The sequence below is a fragment of the Nicotiana tabacum genome, chromosome 10 (genome assembly GCF_000715075.1).
Source record: "Nicotiana tabacum cultivar K326 chromosome 10, ASM71507v2, whole genome shotgun sequence".
NCBI lineage: Eukaryota > Viridiplantae > Streptophyta > Magnoliopsida > Solanales > Solanaceae > Nicotiana > Nicotiana tabacum.
The window spans coordinates 47086592-47107570 of record NC_134089.1 but is presented as its reverse complement, the minus strand read 5'-3'; the positions used below and the strand labels follow the sequence as shown (position 1 = coordinate 47107570).

Below are 20979 nucleotides of genomic sequence, written 5' to 3'. Positions count from 1 at the left end.
TCAGAAATGGTGGTAATGACAATGTGTTCCCTGGTTCGATATCGAGAATCTCTGTTACCAACTATTACGCGACACTTTCATGAGATTTCTCGGAAGGACAACGTAAGACTAAGCAACCGATGTCCGTGTAATTACTATCCACCAACCGGGGCTCCCTCCGTATGCCAGAAGAGATTGTCAATGCCGTGTGGGAAAACCAATGACGAGTAATTGAGAGAACAGAAAAGAGAATTAAGAATTAAAGAAAGCTTGATTGCATTAATGAAAGCTATTACCGAAAAGCAACACGGTGTCGAGGGGGAGAGACACCAGTACAAAGAATTGTTTGTATGCTAGAAAGTTTGATTACTTGATCCCCCTAATAATGCTTAAAAAAACCAAAGTTACAGAACTCGACCTAACTAAGCTAGAGAGACATAATAAAAATACATAAAATAAAACTACTCTATATTTACAATGAAAAGGACATAGATTCCTACAAGGTAGAAGCAGGTTCGTTGGCAGCAACCTTGTCTTTGGTATCAAAGTCTGCGTGTGTGACGCTATTGGCATCTGCCTACGGCTGGGTGCTAGCGAGGGCTATCGCTGGGGTGACATAGGCACAGGCGCACTTGTCACTTGACGCGGCTAAGACCACGAGGCCGTCCATGGCACTAGGCATTGGGAGGCTTGCCAGGACGCTATGAGATACGTCAAGGGGTCATGAGGCATGGCTGGAAAGCCACCCATGACAGTAATCGCAGTATACCATGATTGAGCTGTAATCATGTTATACTCCATAGTATACCAAAAAAATTATACTCCCTCCGTTTCAATTTATGTGAACCCATTTGACTGGGTACGGAGTTTAAAAAAAAAAACTTTTGATTTTGTGGTGTAAAATGAGGTAAAAATATTTTGTGTGACTATAAATCATTGTGTAAAGATAAATTATTTCTAAATAAGAAAAAAGGTCATTCTGTTTGGTACGGACTAAAAAAGGAAATAGATTCACGTGAAGGGGTAATATTCTTTTAGTTGTAAGATAGGATCCTCTCTAGTAGAAAATCATCAAGCAGTGTATGAGAGCCACGTTTCTATCTACACCAGTTAGTTGTTTAAATTATAATTCCTTCTTTAATCTACTTCCACATTCTTTTACCTTGCTTCTCTACTCATTACTACCATTTACCCACTTCCTTATACTCCTTTATTTTTCGCAAAATATACCCATCTAATTTTTTATTGTGGTAATTATTGTCAATTAGATTATACTCTTCTAAGATAAAGAATTTGGGGATGAGAAATTGATCTTCAAAACTTTAGTTGCACTTGCAGACGAAGAAAAGAACATAGTTTTTGAAAAATTTGGTTCCAACCATGGTTAATGAGACAGCAAACTTTGTACTCTTCATCTCTGAAGAATTTCACTCTCGAAAGTTAATGTGAAATAATCTTTGATTTGAATCTGAATACATTGCTAAATCATTTTTCGAATTTGGTTTATGTCATTTGACGATTAAAATCGAAAAGCCGAAGAGCTAGCCAAGAAAACCCATTTGAAGATGGGGCTTTTGCATTTGAGATTGTAAATTTCGTGTTGACTGAATTTTTGGGATTTCAAATTTTGATGAGTATTTGATGTTTGATATGTCATTTTTAGTATTTCATAGAGTTTAAATCGTATAAACCCAGCTGGATTCGGGTTAATTAGAGTGGAATCGGGGACATGCCATTGACGAGGCTTAAGCTTGGTGCGAAGGTTTTCTCATATATGAAAAAAGTAATAGTTTAGATTCAGAGTGAGTGTTGTAAAATCTAGTGGGAAACATCTTAGGAAACTTGAATCTCATATTAGATGCGTTTTGGCGAAGATCTGAGGTATTAAACATCGGAGTTTTGAGATGAAATTTGGAGGAATACCTTTTATTAAAACTTGAAGTTGTGATTGAATTTAACTTGAAATTCATTGTGGGTTCCTTGGTGGATGTTGCAATACTGTGTTGACATTGACATGGAAAAGTTAATCCTAAAGCTTGGAGCAAATTGAAGAATAATTGAGTTGGTTGATTGAAATTGAAGCACGAAAATTTCATTTTCGTCTGATGCTTTTAAGCTTCGGGGGCAGCTAGTGGAAATTGGTATTTAGGAGAAGGTTGGGTCATTATTTTTCTCCACTGTGCCAGTTTTGTCCTTTGCCCCATTTTTAAGGGCTTATTATATTAAATTATTTTTATTAGTGTTTATTAAATTGTAATTCCAGTAATTTGGGAAGTTACTAATACTAAGTGTAATATGGAAAAAAAAAAAAATATCTCTTGAATTGCTAAAATTTTCAAGTAAAAAGAAAACTATATTATTAAGGGACTAGCAAAAGAGAACATATGGAGTATTATTCTATGCAAAATTTCTTGATCGTAAATCATCAATTGTTAATGTTTTTTTTAATGAATATAATAGACAGTTCAAGATATAAAAAACACTCATTTCATTTCACTACTTCGAACATTACATATTGAGGGGGACGTTACGACCTTTACCTCTAATAATGCAGAACATTTAAGTTGACTACCCAAAAAAAAAAAAAAAAAAACAGGGGAAAAACATAGCAACACACAGAAATCTTGAGATCATATTTTAGGTACTCTCTTTTTAAAAAAAAATTATAACCATGGTATTCGGGCCAGCTATTAGTTCGTCTTTCTGCAATTTTTACGAATTTGGCCACTGGTACCTGTAAGGGGGCTAAGATTTCCCATTTTCACCATAGCATTTTTAAAATCAGTGAAGAAAGTGGCTGAATTGGAGCTGTAAGTGTTAACTATGGAGTGTGTTGATCCTCCACTAAATAGCTGTTGATCAGAATGAAGAAGGCCCTTTTGAATTTGCAAATTCTTGAAGTAAACATTGTCAAATGAAGTTGGACTTGTGTCTAGAGGTGAAAGATTGTTGTTACCACCACTCTGTGGACAGTTTGCTTTCACTGATGTTGCAAATGATGCATTTATGTTGGCTTCATTGTATAGACGGTTTCTGAAAGTAGTACACCTTGCTTGGCCAATTGTATGACCTCCTGCAACATTATTCGAAGAAATTATACTGTAGTGTATATACGTAAGTTAAATTTTTTAGTGGTTTAAGAAAGTTGAACAGACCTGAAAGAGCAACCATTTCCCTAGCAGTTAAACCTTTGGTAGAGAAGGAAGAAATGAGGCCACTGAGGTTCAAAGTTGGTGCAGGAATGTTGTTGTTTGCTGCACTCAAACTTGCAGTAGTTGAGTCTCTTCTGCCCAGTAAAACAGTCCAACTAGGGCCACCAAGCTGGCAAATTCATCAAATTAACAGTCAGCACTTATTATAAGACTAGAAAATTTTATTTAGTCTTATGGGCTGTCTGTATACGTTTCCAATTGTAAGTGTACATGCGTACAAAAGAATTAATTTTTGAATAAAGTACATAGAATTTAATAATGTAGGGTAAGGGTGCATACAATAGTCCCTTGCAGTCCGGCCCTTTCTCAGACCCCGTGCATATCGGAAGCTTAGTGCACCGTGCTGTCTTATAATTTAATATGTATGTATTAGCATATTTTTACTTACTTTGACGACAGAATCTCTAGCTGCAACGGCTAAAATATCTGCACAAGATACAACACCAGCACATGAAGCCTCCACTTTTGTTTTGATAGTATCAATCACGTCAAACCCTCTTAATGACCCACTATTCGGATTAGCAGTCTTCTCTCCTGTGAAGTTTGAAGTATCATCTAGTAGTACGGACGCATCACATCCCTGATTCAAATAATTAAACATGTATGTTACACGTTGTTATGAGTATGATTAGTAACTAAACAATATTATTGCCATATGCAAGTTTATTCATTGCAAGCAGGTGTGGTGTGTACGAGCTTAGAGGGGTAGAGAAAGTCACCACTTAATACTCGTCATATATTGTAGCCTCAATAGTTAACAAGTAGAAGAAGACAAGAATTTTTAGTTAAAGGGTTATTTTCAAGATTGAAGATTAACTATTTGTAAGTCAATGGCGTATATATAAGTGAAAAGAGATTCACTCAAGTGTTATATATATATACTCCCTCTCTTCCAGTTTATGTGAACTTATTTCCTATTTAGTCCGTTCCAAAAAATGATGATTCCTTTCTAAATTTGGAATCAATTTAGCCTAAAAAATCATCAATCTATGACAGACCGCCTTTATTTAAGCTAGACCTACTAGGCTTTACATATATAAGATTATAAATTAATACTCCCTCCGTTTCAAATTAGATGAGGTACTTTTCTTTTTGGTCTGTTTCAAAATAAATGATACATTTCTAAATTTAGAAATAATTTAAGTTTAAATTCTTTATTTTACCCTTAATGAGAAACATTTATAACCATACAAATGTCATAGCCCCACAAATCTTTTGCCCCTTAAGTTTTTAAGACCACAAGTTTCAAAGTCTTCTTTTCTTTTCTTAAACTTCGTATCGAGTCAAACTACCTCGTCTAAATTGAAACAAAGGGAGTAACTAATTTCATACACACATGCCACTTTAAAAGGGATTTTTCTTTTTCTTTTTGCACGCGAAGATATGCATGCATGGACGGTACTGGTGGAAAAAAAAAAAAAAAAAGGTAACTTGCATTAACAAAACAATCATGGAAATGAAGACGAAGTAAAGAAGCCCCCATGCGAGCCTCTTTGGTGACAGCAGAATCCACAGCTGTTTTGATAACTGAGAGGACATTCGGACAGGAGGAAGAGTAGAAATTGGCGGACAACGACTGAGCAGAGCTCATTCCAACAAGAATAGAACATATTATTAGTAGCAATGATATCTTAGCCATAGCTACTACGAAATAAAAGAAAGGAGAAGGAGAAGAAGATTGGTTATGCTTCTCACTAAGTAATGCGTAAAATGCAATAAGCCTTTCAACATATTTATAGTAGTAGGTGGCTGAAATAGTGCACCGAATTATATTGTCCAGTTTCCGTGTAACTTTCATTTCTTAATTCATTTTCTTTTATAAAGTTAAAAATAATTGTCGGTCTCACTATAATCTCTACTTTTTAAATTTTATATAGGAATTTTTACCTCCTATAGCAAAGGTTAACACCTTATTTATTTTAAATAAATACCATTTAAAAAATTATATTCTATAGATACCTTTTAATGTTTATAGCAAAATATCTATTTTTATTACCTCCTACCCCTAAGCCACTAAATACGCTATTTAGTTACACTATTGTTTTTCTTTCTCTACTTTGATACATGCCATTCTCTTCCCCCATTCCCTGAAAATACGATGCTCAATCTAAAAATTCCTCTCACACATATCATCTACCATTAGTCACAAACGGGAATTTTGTCTGGTATATCATGAAGACTTCTCTGACTTTCTCTTTGTCTTAATTGTGGCAATATCAGCATTCACATCCTTAGGCACACCATCACCTCTGTACATCAAACAACATGCCATGTACTTCCCATGACGTGGGTCGCACTTGACCATCATAGACGACGGCTCAAAAGCAGTGTTAGTAATTTCTGAACCTTTCTCACTTCTGTCATCTTCTATAACGACCTGATCGGTCGTTTTGAGCTTTTGCACTTCGCTCGCCAGTTCTCGGGCGTGACTAGCCCCGTGTGGTGTATTATGACTTATGTAAATCGTCGATTTGGTTTTTCAAGGTAATCGAAATGAATTTGGAAGAACAGTTTTCAGCTTGAAGTTTAAAATTTGAAAGATTTGACCAAGTTTTGACTTGTTAGTATATGATCTTGGATTGGAATTTATGGTTTGGTTAGCTCTGCTAGGTGATTTGGGACTTAGGAGCGTGATCGGAATGTACTTTGGAGGTCCGTGGAAGGTTTAGGCTTGAATTGGTGAAATTAAAATTGTGGCGTTTTTCGGTTGATAGGTGAGATTTTGATTTAGGGGTCGAAATGGAATTCCGATAGTTAGAGTAGGTCCGTTATATTATTTATGACGTGTGTGCAAAATTTCAGGTCATTCGGACGAGGTTTGATAGACTTTTTGATCGAAAGCAAAATTTGAAAGTTTTTGGAATTCTTAGGCTTGAATCCGATGTGATCTTGGAGTTTTGATGTTGTTTTGAGAGTTCCGAAGGTTAGAACAAGTTTGAATGATGTTATGGGATGTGTTGGTATGTTTGATTGAGGTCCCGGGTGCCTCGGGTGTATTTTGGATGCTAAAACGGGCACTTTTGGTTTATGGGAGACTGTTGGTTTTCTGGTGTTTTAGCAGCAGTGGTTTGTTCATTGCGATTGCGTGAGTTCATCCGCGATCACGTAGATTAAGTTGAATCCATGCGGATTTTGTGAATCGCAATCGCGAAGGTAGGAGTGCGATCGCGTAGGGTGAGCAGTCTTGGTCTCTGCGTTCGCGTGGAAAACTTTGTGTTCGCGTAGAAGGACTTGGAGTGGCAGTGAGGTGATGGAATTGCTCTATGCGATCGCATAGAGCTGGTCGCGATCGCATTGTTTTGAGGAGTTATCTTACAGGATCGCATAGGTATTGCTGCAACCGCGTAGGGTTAAATAACTGGGCAGTATTTAAAGAGTCAATCTGCGACCCTTCTTCATTTTTTCACCATTTTTGAACGGGATTGAAGCTTATGAGAGGGATTCTTGAGGAAATCAAAGGGAAATCTCTTGGAGGTAAGATTTTTGACTTCATAACTCATTTATATGTGATTAAAGACCTAATTAGTGGTAAAAGTTTGGGAAAAATCAGTGCAAAATGGGTAATTAGGACTTGAGATTAAGAGACATTTGAGTGGGGATATGAGGGGCCATTTGAGGTCCGATTTTGATGTTCTTGATAAGTATAGACTCGTGGGAGGATAAGGATTCTATTGATGTAATTTTTGTCAGGTTCTGAGACATGGGCCCAGGGGTCTGGTTTTGTCAATTTTGGAATTTTTGAGTTAATTCGATTATTTTCGCTTGGGCTTTGTTCCTTTAGCGTGTATTAATGATGTGGAACTGATTTTGGTTAGATTCAGAGAAATTGGAAACTAATTCGAGAGGCAAAAGCATCGCGGGCTAGAGTTTGGACCGGATTGAGGTGAGTAATGATTGTAAATATTGTCCTGAGGGTATGAAATCCCGGATTACACATCATTGTGTTATATTGAGGTGACACACACACGCTAGATGGCGAGCGTGGGGTCGTGCACCGCTAGGAATTGTGACCTAGTCCATCCCGAATGACTGTTTTACTGCGTATTTGATTGAAACCTGTTTGCTATCATCATGTTTTGGGCTGAATGCCACATTTTGGCCTCGTGCCAACTGTTTGGATCCTTAGGGGATTTTTACTGCTATTTCCTCACTGTTTTGATTTTATATACATACTCAGTCATGCTATATTCTACTGTTTTACATAACTCAGCCATGTTAACTCTATTTTAACATTTTAAATGATATTTGGGCTGAGCATCATGTTTTACTGTGCCCGAGTGGCTTTTAGAGATTTCTGACTGAGTAGGGCTAAGGGCCTGTGTTGTGAGGATTATTATGGGATCGGGTTTCACGCTGCAATAGTGTTGTACTAATTATGAATATGAGGCCGATGACCTGAGCTGTATACCACAAGGTGGCTTGATATGAGGATGAGAACCTATTGATTATGCCACGAGATGGCTTGATATTGTGCTTGGGCCGTAAGGGGCCCCTCCGGGAGTCTGTACACCCCTAGTGAGCGCGGGTACCCTGAGTGAGTGATATATTGATTATGCCACGAGATGGCTTGTTATTGTGCTTGGGCCGTAAGGGGCCCCTCCCGGAGTCTGTACACCCCCAGTGAGCGCGGGTACCCAGTATGTTATGTGATATAGCCCGAGGGGCTGATGTTGTTCAATGTTATTACCCGAGGGGCGGTTCTTGATTTATGTTATGCCTAAGGGGCTGATTACAAGTGATTGTGAACTAGCCCGGGAGGCTAGTTCTGTTGGTATTATGCTCGAGGGGCGGTTTATGGTACATGTTTTGCCGAATGGCTGTTTATGTTTCTATCATGTTTACTCTCTGTTTTGTCACTCGTTTGAAACTATTGAAAAATTATTTTAAAAAGGGTTTCACCGAAACTGAGCATGATTTACAAAGTAAATGATTTCTGTACTGTGTTGGAAATATCCTGTATTTGTTGTAGCATTTTGACGTGATTTACGTGCTTTCTTACTGCTCAGCTTTCATTTACCTTTATTACTCACTAAGTTGGAGTACTCACATTACTCCCTGCACCTTGTGAACAGATTCAGGTATTTCTGAACCCAGTAGCGGGTGTTGATCGCTCGGAGGCAGAGTCATCGGAGTTAAGAAAGGTAGCTGCTCGTTGTTCGCAGCAATGCTTTTCTCCCTCCTGTTTCGTTAGACTGTATTCAGTACACTTTCAGACTTTTCCGTTGTATTTAGACTTTAGTAGATGCTCAGGACTTGTGACACCCCAATGTCGGGCTTGTATATTATTTTCGCACTATTCATTTAGACTTATATTATGAAACATTTGTTTAAATTAAAGGCTTAAATATGATTCTTATTGATAAATGGTTAATTTGGGAGTTGTGTCGGCTGACCTAGTTTCACGATAGGCGCCATCACGACCGGGTCGGTTTTACGGTCATGACAAGTTGGTATTAGAGCCTAGGTTACATAGGTCTTACGAGTCATGAGCAAGTTTAGTAGAGTCTCGCGGATCGGTACGGAGACGTTTGTACTTATCCTTGGGAGGCTGTAGAACCTTTAGGAAAAACTTCACATTCTTGAATTCTTATCGTGCGTCTTCGATTCAGCTTGAAATGTAACTCTTTAAATTTTTTCCACGCGTCCGTATGTGCACATGAGCGCTCGGTATCAGCTGTGCATTGGCGGCTTGTGGTTCCCTGATCGAGGGGTGAGATGTGATCTCTGTGTGTTGATGTTGGGATAGTCTGGAGGACTTGAGGCTGGATTTTTCTTATAGCTTGAGCTCTAAGGCGTTGATCATGTGAGCATGTGCTTTTGGATTTATATGTCCGATAGTGCTCCTATTAGTGGGAGTGATGACTAGATAGCTTTGTGATGGGTGTGATATGACTGCGAGATGTGTTCATATAAATTGAATGAGATGAGAAGGGTCTGCCTGAGGATAGAACGGACTATTTGGTGCTTGATTTCAATCTCGATTGATGTATAGCCCCGAGGTATGGGAGTGTCAAGAATCTTTTTATGTTTTCTAGTTAGGGAGTGAAGTAAATTTCATATTGCGACATGAGTTCGGACTCAGGAAGATTAAGTAACTGCAAAATGTTTATGCCGGTAGAAGGGTATAAAGAGATGTTAGTTTGAGGCGAAGCAGGTGGGTTACCTCTTGCGGATTGTTCTGAAGTTCACATGATCCTTTATGTCGTTTATTGGAAGATCTCTGTTACCAGGGAAATATATGTGTTGCAATTTGAATTTGGGTTGCCTAAGAGAGTGGGCTTGACTGTTATGAGGGTGAATACTGGATTTGCAGAAGATTTAAAGTACTAGATGGTCTGTATTTCACGAGCTTATGAAGGGTTGAGTTTAATCTCACTATGGTATTATGGCAGTAATAGAGTATATACGTTACGAGTTATTGTGTGTTTTGATCTATGACTTTGAGCCAAGTGAGGGAGTCTGCTATTGATTAGTTGATTGCACGGTTATGTACTATGTTGGTTCCAGTTTGAGGCGTACGGGTGATTCAGTTATGGCTTACGGAGGTTGAGACCGAGGATGACTCGAGTAAAGGAAATTTCAATAAAGGTTATGTCATGCTTCATAGGTGTGTGAGAACCACGGAATGTCTTGAGTGGTTATTGGTAAAGGATGTGCGTTGCATAGAATGGGAAGTTGCTTGGTTGCATTAAGGTGATGTTATATTATGCGGTGTCGGGGTGCTAGTGGAGCACAGGTCGTCGGCCCGTTTGATCCGTCTAATTCCTGTTTGAATAGAGTGGGTGACTCTCAATAATGGTTCTAATGGGTTCAAATTTTACATGTAATAATTGGAGATTTTCAAGTGGTATAATTTGGCTAGAAACCGAGGTTTGCATTGGAGGGTGTCAAGACTTGTTTCATTTCTATATCAATTATGGGATTCTATATATCAGTATCAAGAAGGTAATGACTTCGTATTCGCAGGAAGTCTCGTCAGGTTAGGTATTGAATGTGGTGCTTTTGGGAATATTTAAGGGAGTATTCAGAGGCTTATGAACCTTAGACAGTGTGGTTTTATGCTTGGGTTTCGTGTGGTGAGTCTAGGTTGAGGAATTGTGGTGTTATAGCAAGAAGAAGTATCAAGTTGAAGGTAAACCAGAAGGAACTTGGATATTAGGGATAGCTTGGTAGTAGGCTGGATCGGCATGGTAAGGATATGATTAGTTCTTTGGATGCTTACAAGGTAATGAGTTGCTGCAGGTGTTTCACGATAATGCTCTTGGGTTTTAGTGGCCTGTGTAGCTGGTTGAGTGAGAATGATTCAGTCCTGACGGTTTGGTTTTGTGCAAATGGGATTCGGAGAGTTCTTGATGGTTTCTACCACGGTTTGAGGTGCGTATTTTCTACGAGCATGAGGAGCATGGGATGTGTAGTGATTTTCTTCTATATGGGATCACTGAAAAGTTCTTGACTAGTTGGGTACGTAGCTGCTTGTGGCTCGGAAGGGATATGAAGTTCTCATGTTTATCCTAGGATGGTGTTGTATATGCGGTATGTTGTGTAGGACTGAGATTTGCACGTGTAAGGTCACGGTTCAGTTTTGAAAGGAAGATCACAAATTCTTAGGTAGCATGGACAGTTCAGATGATTAGGGAAATGATATTACTAATTGGTGTGGCTTGATGAGGGTATATGTTTTAGAAAGAGGGCAATGTGATTGAGTTAATGATACTTCATTAGTATTGCAGTACTCTCTTGTTGGATCTACTGCTGATATTCGAGTTTGCTTGGTGGCACAGAAGAATTATAGGAGAATCTCTCGTGGGATGATTGGGTATTAGAGGTGTGTTTTATATTCAGACAACGGAGTTAGGATCAGATATGGTGATTCGCGTGTTGTATGGATTTGGAGACTGGGAGTTCTCATAGACAGGTTAGGTCGTGGTTGTGGACCGCGTATATCGGTCTTGTGTGGTAACTATAGGAGGCTTGGAGGCCCGAATGGATCTTTGTTACTTGGTATGTTAGGTTTTGGAGGTGATATTGGGTATAGACTGGTTGTCTCAGTGTTGTGTCATTCTGGGATGTTACGCTAAGACGACAACATTGGCTATGCCGGGAATGCCATGGAGTGTGTGGCGAGGTTCGACGGATTATGTTCTTAGTAGGGTAGTTTTATATTTTGAAGACCCAGCGGATGGCTAGGAAGGATTGTCTTTCTTATTTGGGCATTCGTGATGGATGTCAGTGTAGAGACTCCTACTATTAATTCAGTTCTAGTGGCGAGGGATTTTTCGGATGTGTTTCTTGCGACCGGGCATGTCGCCAGATAGGGTTGTTGATTTTGGTATTGACTTGGTGCCGGGCACCGTAGCGTATGGAACCGACAGAGTTAAAGGAATTGAAGGAGCAGCTTAGGAACTCCTTGATAAGGGGTTCATTGGTAGGCCAATATGGATGTGTGTTCTATATCGAGTTGGCTTGGTTGACTCCGAGTTGTATTGTTGAGGGATGTGTTGATTCAATTGTTATTGAGCTTATTAGTGATCTGGAGAGATCTATGAGTTACCTTTCCGTGTTGCGAGGCGTTGGGATTTGTTGGTTATAGGCACATGCGGTGCGGTTTTATTGGGGTCTCTCAGTGGAATTCGAGCGGGAGTAGTATTGGGTATGGTTCGGCGGATGGCATATCGGCTGTGTCCTTTCGGGTTTGTATAATGTTATGTTAATTGCTTCGCAGTGGTTATAGTTATTGCTTTGGTTCTAGACATCAAATTGCGCGTGGTTGTTGATCTTGAGCATAGTGACTTGAGGTGTTTCATGTGAACCAATGTTTGGATAGGGTCGTGCATTGCAGCGAAGTTATGTGGAGGTATGACCCTTCGAGCTAGATTTGTGTGTTCTTTTTCTATGAGGTGTGACGGGTTCTTAGCATTTGGTGTGGTGGTACTGATGAGCTTGCGGTACAGCTCTCTCATTTAAGTCATTTTCATGATTTGAGTACGTTAAGAATGTTGCTTATTGGTGCGCGTATTGCACGAGTTGTGACTTTAAATTGTATTGATGTGTCATGTCACCAGAGTAGTTGTGTTGGAATTAGATGAGATTGTTGGAATCTAGAACGAATACAAACGGATTCGGATTCAGCGCGTTGGAGGGATAATATGGATGTTCGACTCAGAAATTTGCTATGGTCCTTACAAAAGGAGAAGTGGCTTCATGAATGGTTGATCTGAGGAGTGGTTGTGAATTCCTATGTGTTTCATTTAGCATTTGCAGTATACGGAAATGTTGGAATAAGGCTTTATTTGATAAAAGCTTATTATCGAAATTCGAATGTTTTGAGCGACTGATGTGATTTAAAGTTATCGCTACAAGTGTTTGAGTTATGTGGTATGTCATGTAATTGCACCTGAGGTTGCAGGTATGGGTTATTACAACTTGTTCGGGCTTAGTCAGAGTATAAATGTGAGATTCTGATCTTGTAGATAGTTCAGAAGTGGAAATATGGTTCTAAGGTTTATAGGCTAGGTTGGATTGTGAAATTTCAGTTACATTGTGTTATCGGACCTATATGAGATAGGATGACGTGGGATCACACCCGAGTATGTGCATGGTAAGGTTATTCAGTGATGAGTTGGCTTTTGGAACAACCCTGGGCACGTTCGAGGACGAACGTATGTTTAAGTGGAGGAGGATGTAACGACCCGACTGGTCATTTTGAGCTTTTGCACTTTGCTCGCCAGTTCTCGAGCATGACTAGCCCTATGTGGTGTATTATGACTTAAGTAAATCATCGGTTTTGGTTTTTCAGGATAATCAGAATGAATTTGGAAGAACAGTTTTCAGTTTGAAGCTTAAAATTTAAAAGATTTGACCAAGTTTTGACTTGTTAGTATATGATCTCGGATTGGAATTTTTGTTGATTTGGTTAGCTCCACTAGGTGATTTGGGACTTAGGAGCGTGATCAGAATGTACTTTGGAGGTTCGTGGAAGGTTTAGGCTTGAATTGGCGAAATTAGAATTTTGGCATTTTCTGGTTGATAGGTGAGATTTTGATTTAGGGGTCGGATGGAATTTCGATAGTTGGAGTAGGTCCGTTGTATCATTTGTGATGTGTGTGCATAATAATGGTCATTCGGACGAGGTTTTATAGACTTTTTGATCGAAAGCGAAATTTGGAAGTTTTTGGAATTCTTAAGCTTGAATTCGATGTGATCTTGGTGTTTTGATGTTGTTTTGAGCATTCCGAAGGTTGGAACAAGTTTGAATGATGTTATGGGATGTGTTGGTATGTTTGGTTGAGGTTCCAGGGGCCTCGGATGTATTTCAGATTCTCAAACGGGCACTTTTGGTCTTTGGGAGATTGCTGGTTTTCTGGTGTTTTAGCAGCAGTGGTTTGTTCATCTGCGATCGCGTGAGTTCATCCGCGATCGTGTAGAGCAAGTTGAGGCCAGGAGGATTTTGTGAATTGCAATCACGAAGGTAGGAGTGCGATCACGTAGGGCGAGCAGTCTTGGTCACCGCGTTCACGTGGAGAACTTTGCGTTCGCGTAGAAGGACTTAGAGTGGCAGTGAGGTGATGGAATTGCTCTATGCGATCGCATAGAGCTGGTTGCGATCGCATTGTTGTGAGCAGTTGTCTTACGCGATCGCATAGGTGTTTCTGCGATCGCGTAGGGTTAAATAACTGGGCAGTATTTAAAGAGCCATTCCGCGACCCTTCTTCATTTTTTCACCATTTTTGAACGGGATTGAAGCTTTTGAGAGGGATTCTTGAGGAAATCAAAGGGTAATCTCTTGGAGGTAAGATTCTTGACTTCATAACTCGTTTATATGTGATTAAAGGCCTAATTAGTGGTGAAATTTTGGGAAAAATCACTGCAAAATGGGTAACTAGGACTTGAGATTAAGAGACATTTGAGTGGGGATTTGAGGGGCCATTTGAGGTCCGATTTTGATGTTTTTGATATGTATAGACTCGTGGGAGGATGAAGATTCTATTGATGTGATTTTTGTCGGGTTCCGATACATGGGCTCATGGGTCGGGTTTGTCCAATTTCATTTGATTATTTTCGCTTGGGCTTTGTTCCCTTAGCGTGTATTAATAATGTGGAACTGGTTTTGGTTAGATTCGGAGCAATTGGAGACTGATTCGAGAGGCAAAGGCATCGCAGGCTAGAGTTTGGACCAGATTTAGGTGAGTAATGATTGTAAATATTGTCCTGAGGGTATGAAACCCCAGATTACACATCGTTGTGGTATGTTGAGGTGACACATACGCTAGATGACGAGCGTGGGGTCGTGCACCGTTGGGGATTGTGACCTACTCCATCCCGAATGACTGTTTTACTGCGTATTTGATTGAAACCTATTTGTTATCATCATAGTTTGGGCTGAATGCCATATTTGGGCCTTGTGCCAACTATTTGGATCCTTAGGGGATTTTTACTGCTATTTCCTTACTGTTTTGATTTTATATCTATACTCAGTCATACTATATTCTACTGTTTTTCATAACTCAGTCATGTTAACTCTGTTTTAACATTTTAAATGATATTTGAGTTGAACATCATGTTTTACTGTGCCCTAGTGGCTTTTAGAGATTTTTGACTAAGTAGGGCCGAGGGCCTGTGTTGTGAAGATTATTATAGGATCGGGTTGCACGCTGCAACAGTGTTGTACTGATGATGATTATGAGGCCGAGGGCCTGAGTTGTACACCATAAGGTGGCTTGATATGAGGTCGAGAGCCTATTGATTATGCCACGAGATGGCTTGATATTGCGCTTGGGCCGTAAGGGGTCCCTCCCGGAGTCTGTACACCCCCAATGAGCGTGGGTATCCCTGAGAGCCTGTTTGATTATGCCACGAGATAGCTTGTTATTGCGCTTGGGCCGTAAGGGGCCCCTCCCGGAGTCTGTACACCCCCAGTGAGCGCGGGTACCTAGTGTGTTATGTGATATAGCCCGAGGGGCTGATGTTGTTCAATGTTATTACCCGAGGGGTGGTTCTTGATTTATGTTATGCCCGAGGGGCTGATTACGAGTGATTGTGAGGTAGCCCGAGGGGCTGGTTCTGTTGGTATTATGCCCGAGGGGCAGTTTATGGTACATGTTTTGACGAAAGACTGTTTATATTTCTATCATGTTTACTCATTGTTTTGTCACTCGTTTGAAACTATTGAAAAATTGTTTTTAAAAGGTTTTCACCGAAACTGAGCATGATTTACGAAGTAAATAATTTCTGTACTGTGTTGGAAATATCCTATATTTGTTTTAGTATTTTGACGTGATTTACGTGCTTTCTTACTGTTTAGCTTTCATTTACCTTTATTACTCACTGAGTTGGAGTACTCACATTACTCCTTGCACCTTGTGTGCAGATTCATATATTTCTGAACCCAGTAGCGGGTGTTGATCGCTCGGAGGCAGAGTCATCGAAGTTTAGCAAGGTAGCTGCCCGACGTTCGCAACACTGCTTTTCTCCCTCTTGTTTCGTTAGACTGTATTCAGTACACTTTCAGACTTTTTCGTTATATTCAGACGTTAGTAGATGCTCTTGACTTGTGACACCCCGATGTCGGGCTTGTATATTATTTTTGCATAATTTATAACTGGAAATACAAAATTTGTGTGTTATAATTGAGTTTGTTGAGTTATATTAGGAGTCTATTATGTTAATTGATTCACTTTCCATTTAAAAACAGTGTAATCCTCTGTTTCACGCCGTGAATACAGTCGAATACAATAATTTGTCCAGCTGTAATCCTACGTTTCACGCCATGAATATAGTTGAATACACTCGAATACAACAACTGATTAGCTGGACTTCCCTGATTCACGCCTATTTTTGCTACTATATTCATGAATATAATAGCTTAAATACATCTAATACATCTTATAACAACAGAAAACGTATCTACAATCCGTAATATAGAAAATGGTATCTATAGATAGCTAATTACCACTAAAATATAGTGCTTTATGGAAATTTTTCTTTTATATATAGCCTGTTTCGCCAATCTATCAAAATAATTTTTTTTATTTTAAAAAAGTAATTTTTATCAAAAGTGATTTTTGGGTTTTTGTTTGATTTATAGCATGTAGTTTCTATTTGGTCAAATCATTTGAGAAGCGTTTTTGTTAGTATAGACTAGCAGGTTCCCAATTAATTTCAATAAAGTACTTTTAAGTGTTAAACTAAAAAAAAAAAGCATATACAGGTTTTCTTCACATTAATATAATTAAAAATGGTTTTAATTATTAATTATTGAAGACATTAATTAAGCATTTTATTTCGTATATATATATATATATATATATATATATATATATATATATATATATATATATATATATATATATATGCACAAACTGCGGCCTCGGAAGATGGTGTAGAAAAAGCCATGACAAAGAAGAAGATGGGGACAGCGTTAATCCCCTTTTTAAGCAAGGGTTGTTTTATAAATAAACCATTCGTCGTTATAATTAATTTATTAAAAATCTTTCAATCATTGCTTAATAACACTTTGCTTTTACCAAACACCTCCAATCAATTCCAAAACAAGAGTAAAAAAAAAAAGTGTTTCTACTTTCCAACCTCCAAAAAGTTTGGCCAAAGACGCCGTGAACCAGATAACTGTTCGTTGTTCCAAGGAGACTTGACCAAGTCAATCACTGTTCTCTTTTATCTTTTTTCTTTTTTGTAGATTGTTTCCTTTCTCTATTTAACGTATTCTTGAGCAATGGTTCATTCAATTTGAGTGAAGTTTATTTTACTACATCAAAGTAACTAAAGACTTATCAAGAATTCAAGATCATGAGTGATTTTATACAGGAAATAAGTACTAGAATACGTTAAATTATATAGGAACAGATAAGAGGTAAGAATATCTATTAGATGTGAAGAATATCTATCTCACCAAAGGAGAATAAATAGAGCGAACTTCTAAAACACTACTGTTTTTCCGACATTTATTATTTGAAGAATATGAGAAAATGCAAAATCACATGTTCTATATAGTAATATATCTTCTTCTTTTTGGAGGTTTAATTAATTCGGATGTGCATTGCTAAAGATTTATTAAAGGTTAAGTGGTCCTTATCATTATTTTTTTTTACTCAAAACTCGAATTTAATACTTCTAATTAAGAATAGGGGATCAATCCATCCCACTAAGACTAACCTTGGTGGTGATAATGTCTAATCAAACATGACTATTCCTATTGTGGACGTTTAGCCAAAAGTTCCTCTACAATGTTTTTACGTGTCCACGTTAGTGTAGCAGTAATTGAAATTCTTTCGTTTCGTCCTGGTAACATAGTAACTTGCATATTATAATAAATTTAACCAAATTTGATATTTATATCGACTCAATAAATATAAAATCTATGTCTTTCATATATATTTCTCACTTAATCATATGCATTTTCACTTTAATTTTTTAACTATTGATTATTAAGGTTAAGTTGCTTGCATGTCACCGGTGTCAAAGATTAGAATACATTACTTTTCTCCTTCTAGGTTGTACGTGCGGACTTCTTTGTTGTTTCGATCTTAATCCAATAATGGAATTGATTAGATATCCTACAGAGACATATTTTGTGTGAAAGCGGTGAAAGAGAATCTTTCATCGGTTTCAGAAAACCTTATAATTAAGCTTTTAATATTGAGGCACACTAGAAATTTAATAAAGAAAGCAAAGAAGATTCTGTAAGACTTTTGCTTGTCATTTTCTGATTTCAACTTTTTTAGCATGCATAAACCGCGTTATCTTCTTTCTACTTCTGAATAGTCTTTAAAGCTATATGTCCTCTTTTTGTATTTCTAGAATGCAAATGGAGATATTTTTTTTAAGGATTTTTTACCAATCTATACAACATATAAAACTCATTATACTTATCTTTCCTAATTAAATTTTAACTTATTATATGACCATATATAATTTATCAATTATATACAAATTAATTTCATATTAGTCTCCCTTGATTATAGCCCATTCATTTAGTAAATCCCCAATCATGGTACTTTTTTCCTATTTCTCTCTTTAAAATAAAACCCTTTTTCTACACGAATTCTACAATTTTTATCTTCTAATGCTCATAATTTTCTCTAACAAAGGCGAAGAAAGGAATTAATTTCTTATCGATCTGAATTTCGCCATTGCTGGAGTTTGGATCTTTTTTGGGCTTCCCCTTTTCTTGTTGGCGTTTCGATGGCGGGCTATCAACATATGAATATTAATTATTTGGCTCGATTGTTCGAATTGAAATTGTCAATCAATAAATTTTGAAGGTGTCTTGACTATCCACCATTGACAACCATTAAAAAGGTTTTGAAACCTTGATTTCAAATTGGGATTTTTCAAAAAAATATTATTTGCTTGGATTGGGTGTTATTGCAAATAATTGAAAATATTCTATGGAATTTATATCTCGAGTTGAGGGTATTTGGTGAATACTAGATTTGATTTGGCTGGATTTTCATATTGAAATTCGAGGATGAACCAGAAAAACACACCACATACAAAATGTGTACAAATAATATATAAATTACATATTGTATAAAATTGGTATGAAAATTGTATTTAAGTTGTATGATGTTGTAATTTTATTTAATTGTGTAAGAATGAGAAGTTTTTGTGTCTCATACAACTGACACTAGTTGTATGAGGCTCCTTTTTATCTCACAAATTTGTGGACCCCAATCTTACAATTCTGGGTCCACAGAAATTTGGGTCCACAAAACTGTGAGAAAAAAGGAGCCTCATACAATTAGTGTCAGTTGTATGAGACATAAAATAAAATTTTTCTGTAAGAATGATACATGAAAGTTGTAGATAAGTTGTATACTTTATAATTAGTTGTATTAAATTTATTTTTAGTACGAATGTTGTTGTAGATATATCAAATTTCGTTTTAAATTTGTATGAAATTTATTTTTAATTTGTATATTGTTGTACCATACATTTGTCACGACCCTAAACCGGGACCCGGTCGTGATGACGCCTCTCGTGAAGACAAGGCCAGCCGACACTTCCTATTTCAGTATTTAATAGTTAAACAACAAGAAACAGTCTAAAACATGATAAAATAGTCCAAGGTTTAAGAAAATGATTGTATAATATGCAGAATACAACCCAACACAGCCCGATACCGTGGTGTCACTAGTCATGGACATCTAAACAATCCGGAATACTCAGAGAAAACTACAGAGTTTAATACAAAAACTAAGAACATGAAGAAATAAAGATAGGGAAGAGCTCCGGGTTGCGAACGCCGACATCTACCTAAAGACTCCTCAGATCTGCCTGAGCTGGAAATGATCAGCACTGGGGAGCGGGACCAGATGTGTCTGAATCTGCACACGGGGTGCAGGGAGTAAAGTGAGTACTCTAACTCAGTGAGTAATAACCATAAATAAAGACTGAAAGCAGGAAATCACGTAAAGCACATTTACAGACTATAATGAAGTAGTAAAATCAGTAAAAGATATGTGAAAGTCATTTAACTCAAATTAAACTTCACGAAAACCTTCTTCAACAATTTAAGCAGATAAGTGACAGGCAATTAAGTAAAATAAACACATAAAGTTTCTCCCCTTGGGCACAATGTCAACAAATCCGCCCCTCGGGCAATATCTCAGAACAATACCAGCCTCTCGGGCTATATCTCACATTACAATGGGTACCCGCGCTCACTGGGGGTGTGCAGACTCCTGGAGGGGCCCCTTACGGCCCAAGCGCAATATCAAGTCATCTCGTGGCATCATCACTAGGCTCTCGGCCTCATATCAACAAGCCACCTCGTGGTATACATATCTCAGGCCCTCGTCCTCATAATCAATATCAAATGTTTCCTCATAACATAGGCCCTCGGCCTTACTTAGTCAAAATCCTCACAAGCCACTCGAGCAATAGTAAAATATGATTCTCACCATAAAATATCATTTAAAAGAACATTTAAGTGTTAAAACAGAGTAAACATGGCTGAGTACGAAAACAGTGAAATATAACATGACTGAGTTCAAGTATAAAGTCAAAACAGTGAGGAAATATCAATAAAAGTCCCCTAAGGGTTCAAATAGTTGGCATTCAGCCCAAATATGGCATTCAGCCCAAATAATGATGATAGCACATAGATTTCAATCAAATACGCGGTAAAATAGTCATTCGGGACGGACTAAGTCACAATCTCCAATAGTGCATGACCCCACGCTTGTCATCTTGCATGTACGTCACTTCAATATATCACAACGATGTGCAATCCGAGGTTTCATACCCTCAGAACATCAATTACAATCATTACTTACCTCAATCCGGTCAAATCTCTAGCTCGCGACGCCTTTGCTCCTCGAAACGGCCTCCACTCGCATCGAATCTATCCAGCCCTTCGCGAACGCGGAGCCTTCCTCGCGAACGCTAAGGCCAAAATCTCAGCCTTATCCAGCTAACCGTTTGCGATCACGGCTCCCCTCTCGCGAACGCGAAGGTCAATTTTCTGCAACACTGAGCAACAGATTTCTGCAATTCCAAACTTCATGAAATGGTCCGATTGACTACCCGAAACTCACTCGAGGCCCCCGGGACCTCAGCCAAACATGCCAACCTAACCAATAACCTCATTCAAACTTGTTCCAACCTTCGGAACGCTCAAAAAAATATCAAAACACCAACTTCGCATCGGATTCAAGCCTAAAAATTCCAAAATTTTCTAAATTATGCTTTTGATAAAAAACAACAACCAAACCACGTCCGAATGACCTGAAATTTTGCACACACATCCCAAATGACACAACGGAACTAT

General features: G+C 38.2%; 1 protein-coding gene across 1 annotated transcript; it reads right to left on the bottom strand.

Moving 5' to 3' along the window:
* Positions 1–2450: 2450 nt before the first annotated feature.
* Positions 2451–4892, bottom strand: LOC107806372 (cationic peroxidase 1-like). Its single transcript, XM_016630518.2, has 4 exons — positions 4627–4892; positions 3580–3771; positions 3135–3300; positions 2451–3052 (listed from the first exon to the last, which is right to left on the bottom strand). The coding sequence occupies exons 1-4, from the start codon at positions 4828–4830 to the stop codon at positions 2670–2672; spliced, it is 945 nt and encodes a 314-aa protein (XP_016486004.1). The 5' UTR covers positions 4831–4892; the 3' UTR covers positions 2451–2669.
* Between the last annotated feature and the right edge of the window lie 16087 nt (positions 4893–20979).